At 35.0% G+C, this 6,051-nt stretch overlaps 1 protein-coding gene and 1 pseudogene across 1 annotated transcript; both read left to right on the forward strand.

Moving 5' to 3' along the window:
• Positions 1-466: 466 nt before the first annotated feature.
• Positions 467-1,123, forward strand: LOC130712162 (uncharacterized). The gene has a single exon (XM_057562001.1). The coding sequence runs from the start codon at positions 467-469 to the stop codon at positions 1,121-1,123; it is 657 nt and encodes a 218-aa protein (XP_057417984.1).
• Positions 1,124-1,428: 305 nt separating this feature from the next.
• On the forward strand, positions 1,429-4,870 carry LOC130716084 (uncharacterized; annotated as a pseudogene).
• Positions 4,871-6,051: the final 1,181 nt, after the last annotated feature.

The following is a 6,051-nucleotide window of genomic DNA, read 5'->3' on the forward strand; positions in this document are numbered from 1 at the left end:
ATTTGTTTATTTTGTAGAGTAGTTTCACTGTGACAAGCTTGAAAAGGTGGTTTTGTAATACAATCGATGTTCATGATGACTTTGATTTTGAATGTGTTGAATTGGGGTTCACCTTTAAAATGGTTTTAAAATGTCGTTTGCAACCACAATTGAAAGCTCAATATGGTTGTTTGGGAGGTCTTTGTGCCTATGTTGAAATCACAAATTCATTTTTATTCGTCAAAATTTTCTACAAATTGAATAAACGCATTGCAACCACCACCAAATTTAAATTGATGTTAGCTTGTCTTGTTCGTATTAAAGGTCTAAGCTTGAATTGATAAACCGATAATCTTACTCTTTTTGGTTCGCAGATATTAGGAAGCCAATCGTGTCAGGATGGGAAAAAATATTTTGTGCTTCAGTTGGCATTACATGGTCAAAGCTAGTCGAAACCAAGAAGTATTTATGTCTACATAAAAATGTGATGAATTGGGATGATTCTGCCTGTAGAGAGGAATTTGACAATGCAAAAAAGAGGTTTTGGGCATCGATGAATGACCTTCCTTGTGACATACCTCTGCCTGATCCTAACATTTACATTGATGATATAGATTGGAATTCAATTGTTGACCCTGAGTTTGTTCTAGACTTGGAAAAAGATGGCAAAAATCCTATTGAGGAACAACAAGGTGAGAAGGTTTTGATTCCGGGTGGTTTTACCCTTTTAAACCAATCATGTTCCGGTAGTGGATGGGGGATAGGTGAAGCTCATATGCCAAAATACATTGAATGTGTTTCTAGTGCTCAAGTTAACCGACATCAGAACAACATTGTAAATCCTGGGACACAATATTATACTCCTTATTATGCTCATTATCATGCTACTAAAAAGCATGCTTGGGGGTGGGATCAGAGGGAGCACAACCGGAGATACACCTACGAAATGGGTAGAGGAGCTGGTTTGAATATGAAAACAAGGTATGAAGATAATAGAGAGGAGGAAAAAATAACATGGCATAAGGCCCCAGAATATCCTGATAAAATTAACTATCAAATCGGCAGCAAAAGGCAAAATAATGGAGGTGGGAGGGGAAATTTTGCTTATTACCATCCTTTGGGGTGTAATGCACCTAATGCATGATATATGAAGACCAAAAACCAAAGCTCCATAAACTTGGAGTACAAGATCTGATCTTGCACAAGGAGGTGGTCAAGTTTCCTTCTTGTTCTATGGTATTGCGTGAGAAGATTCATGTTTCATGTTTAACCTTTTGTGATGCGTCTACATAACTTGAAGAGGTTTCTATATGTTAATAAAACATTATGTGACAATTGTATTTCAATATTTTGTTTATGTCATCTTTTTATTAGTTCATCATTTTTTACCTCTGAATATCATTATTAGAAAATAGTACTTATACAGGCTACATAAAATGTTTATGTAAAAGGTAAGTACTCTTTCTGTTCATCATTTTATTATATGAACTCCTAGCTCGAACAAGATTATCTCACGTCAAAGATACTTGTAACCACCAAAACATAAGCTTCTTATGCTAACTTGTCAATGACCCTAATATGAGAACTGTGCTTATAAAAAGCCTATACAACAATCACTTCTAACAATAAGCGCTTAATTAAATCGTTACCCAAACATATCATAAGACAATGTTTATATTGAAAATTGAAATGAAAAGTTAAAAACAAATCCAAGCCCCCAAACTCCATTGAGTTGTGAGATGGATCATTAGCCCAATGCCCCAACCCAAGTATCCAAATGTGAAATATGATCCTATCAATGAAACAAAAGAATATTCAATTGAAATGAAATGAAATGGTGTTTGTAAAATGGGGAATGAGAAACCTCACTCACTCCATGTGCTTTCGGAGTGGGTGTAGGAGCTTGTGTTCTGATGCAGCGTTGGAAGCCATATCCAAAGCTTCAGAAGATAAAGTTCTCTACAATTACCCTTCGTTTTCTGGAGCATTCTCCGCTTTGTTTGCTCACCTCTTCCACACTCGTCACAATCTCCCTTGCCACATATTGCCCTTCTCTTCGGTTCCCTTTCTCGCATTAAGGTTCATTTCTGACACCCCATCTTCTTCAACTTAGTAAATTTTCATTCTTTTTGTAATGGGGTGCTGTGTTTTTTGTTTGGAAGCATTTCAGGTCCTTATTCATGTGCTTGACTTGATTTTGTGTTTGAAAATTTGAAAAGTGTGAAATGGGGTCATGGAAACTTATTGTTTTTCAATGATTCCTTGATGAACTAATGTATTTGTTACAACAGGGTTGAAGATTTGTGCATTGAAGGCCTTGAGACATGCTATCTACTTGACTTTCTTCCTCCAAAGGAATTCCTTTTTAAACTTTCCCATCAATCAAAATGCAAGTAAGTTAATATTCATGTCCTACTATACTATTAATTATTTTTTTCTTCAGCTGCCCTTTATGTTGTTTGATGATGATTACATATTGATTTAATTAGTATTATCTGTCTAGGGTTATTGGGTTTGATCACCGGAAAGCAGTACTTAAACATATTCCTTCTCCCAGTGAGTGCCCTGAGAAAGTTGTGATTAATGTAAACCTTGAGAAGAGTAGCTCTAGTGTTGTTTATGAATACTTTGCAAGCAAACTCGAGGATACTAAAGTTTCTTCTGTAAGTAAGAATTTGAATTGTTGTATGTCTTCTAGTTCAATGGCTTCTGATATGATATGACAACGTCTGAGATAAAAAAAATGCCTAAATTTTGTTAAGGGTGTGGTTCCAAGTTTGGTGGACTCAAAAGAAAAAGGTCTTGTGGAGCTGATGCTTAAGTATATTGAGGATGGAGATCTTCAGCGATGGAGCTTGCCTGGTAATAAGCCCTTTAACACCGGATTGCATGAATGGCGGGAAGGTTTAACTGTTTATCTAATCCATATATGTATAAGCAGGTATGAATGATTTTCTTTTAAACTAGTTTCTTTGCCTTATTATTGTTGTTGCTTAATGAAAATTTAGATTTTTACTTAAATTCATATAAAAAAAGGATTAAGAAACAAGTTTATGCATCGTTGTATCCATAGTGTTTAGTTTACTAGAAGTCAAATAGCTTAAACAAGGATTCATCTTAGAATGGTTGTGTTTCGTTAGCAACTGTGGAGGGTAGAATTATTATTTTTGTAAGACAACAGCATGAGGTTGTAGAATTATCTGTTCGGTTCCAGATTGGGAAGAGAAAAAACAAATTTGATGGTTAAGTGGTTGTTTGAAGTGAGCATGACTAGTACGAATTCCTATTCTTTGTATTACACTTTCATACACTAATATTGCAACTCTTCAGGCCATAGCACCATCTATTTTGTTGCTTACTTGCATTTACATGTCTGAATATGTAATATTTCAAAAAAGCAAAAACATTTGTCCTTACGATTTTATTGCTTACTTGCATTTATATTGCAGTTGTTATTGCTGAATATCCTTTCCTTTACAAAATCTTCATTGCAGTTGCTGGAACTGAGCGCTGAAGAGTTAATTGCTAAAGGAAATTCATATTTTTCAGCTCGTCAGAATGCTGCAAGTAAATTGCTGCAAAATGTTTTCAGGATTCGGCTTGGTAGAGGATTTTATGGAGAGTACCTGGTAATATTTCAGATATATAACAATCTGAATTTGTATTTTTGTTAAATGCTATATATTTTTACTAAGTACGTGTTTGGATTACCATTTTGAAATTTTATTTTTTGACACTTCGTGGGGAAGCTTTTGGTAAATAGATCCATAACCAAACATGCACTACAAGTTTGTTCTATATTTACTTAAATAATTATGTATGAAATTCAAATTACTGCTAAGAACTTTCTCTACTGCTTTTATAGTGTTTAATTTATAACTAATTCTTGCCAGTTTGATTGATTTTAATCACATCATACAATTGTGATGTTGTGCCCCCACCCCTGATTTTTTGATTGAAATTTTCAATCAAGCTTTGTTGCCGTAAATGTTGATAGGGAGTCCGAGCAGATGGGAACCCTAACTTGAGTGATGAAATTGGCAAGCTTCTTAGTGCAAAAAGTGTTGCTGCTGGTCTGAGGTGGGTTGATTTATTTAGAAGAAAGTTTTATTCACTTTATGTCTATATTTGTTAGAAGAATGATGTTTCCTGAGGTTTTCTGACAGCAAGAAAAGTTCAATTAAAGCTTGACTATAACTCTTCATATTTTCATTAGCATGGTGATTGGAATGATAATTACATATGGAAGTTAATGAGCCGCATTTTTGTTCTAATTTTTTACCTACCTAGAATGGCTTCTTTTGGAAAAGCAAATGTTCTTGATGAGTTAATGATTTCAATTTTTTCTTGTTCTCTCATATTCTACATCATGGAGATTGCGCGCTTATGTGCTGTCACACAAACCAGATGATTTGATAAATTTTACACGCTGCCTTTAAAGATTGAAATCATCGAAGTTACAATATGATGGCTTGAAAAGGAAGAGGCAGATGATGTGATGACTGTAGAACCCTTGCATTCTCGATCCGATATCCAAGATGATGGTTGTGTTATCATGTCGTATAGACTTTGTTGCATGATACTGATGCAACACATAATGAGGTGGGTGGGAGAATGAAAGTAGAGCTTGAGCAAGAAGGTAGCATTTATATTGAAAGTAAACAAGCCATAATTGAGGTTGGCTTCAAGGGCAAAGAAGTGGAATGTAATATTCAAATTGAGAAGAAAAACATTTCTGATGCTGCCATTGTTTCTTACAGTGTCAGTTGTGGCCAACTTTACAGCTTTTAGTTGGATTTTCCTCCACCATTGTTGTGCATTATTTTATCATTTTCATCCAGTACCTGAACATAACTATATTTAAGTAGGATTATATAATTATTAGTTTCAGTGATTTCTATCTTTGCTTTGTCTCTTATTTTACTTGCAATCTATCCTCTTCAAATTTTCATCTATGTTTGTCATGTGTGTACTTATTTTTGTTTCAAGGCTGGGTTGCTTTGAGCAGTTTGAGTGCAAGCACTGGTCAAGTTTGACAATTTACCCCTGGATTATTGGGTAGTTGTTGTTCTTGTTGATTCAAACACCCTAGCTAAATTAATTAGTCATTTATGGGAAATTTCCTTTCGCACACCTATTGTTTCCACACGCCACCACAACATGCTTTCAGAAATTAATTTTTGCTAATAATTTTTTTTTTAAATGAAATATATATAAGGATAATGTTGATAAACAACCCCTCTCAATCTGCGTACAGTAACCAAGTCAACAAAAAGCTGACAACAACTCAGCCACTATGGTATGAACCTTCAAAAACCGTCTAAAACCTCCCGCAAGCAAACAACAACCCACAAGAAACCAAACCAGCAATACAAACCAAAAGACCAAACAAAACCCAATCGACGCCAAAGTGATGATACCCAACCCTGAATAAACAGAAAAAAATAAAAAAAATAAAAAAACTATACAACTAGATAAAGCAAAGAACCAGCAAAATACAACACAACACGGTAGAGCCAGCAACACTTCCAAACCACATCGAGGCCCACGGGCCACGACCGATCATCCAACCAAAAACCAAGCAAAAATGTTGACACCGAAAGGTGACCGTAGCCTCAACCCTTCACATAGACATTGAAACTCTTTAAACGTCCAACTTGGGCAATGCCTTTTGAAAGGCTCTATAGTGGCTAATTAACATAAAGATATAGACGAGTTCTCTCTTTAAAGGAGGGTGAAGTATCATCTTTCAAATCATAAGGAGGCAAAAGTAATTTGAGCCAAACCTCTAGCTCCACAGGTAAATTTCAATTTACTCTTCTGTTGATGGTAAACTAAAAGCATTGTCGAGATTCTATTTTAAACTTAATTCTTAGTATACTTGACATGGTGGAGAGCTTTTACTTGGAATGTTTTTTTTTAGTCAATGATTTGTTTATCACTAAATATGCATGTATCAATTACAGTCCCAGTGAAAAGAAGATAAGACAGAACTGCAAGTTACAGCCTTGTTGTTTATAAGCACTGGTTTCTGCCACTATTCTCAAAATTTCTTTAAATAAAATACTTCCT

The sequence above is a fragment of the Lotus japonicus genome, chromosome 4, assembly GCF_012489685.1.
Source record: "Lotus japonicus ecotype B-129 chromosome 4, LjGifu_v1.2".
NCBI lineage: Eukaryota > Viridiplantae > Streptophyta > Magnoliopsida > Fabales > Fabaceae > Lotus > Lotus japonicus.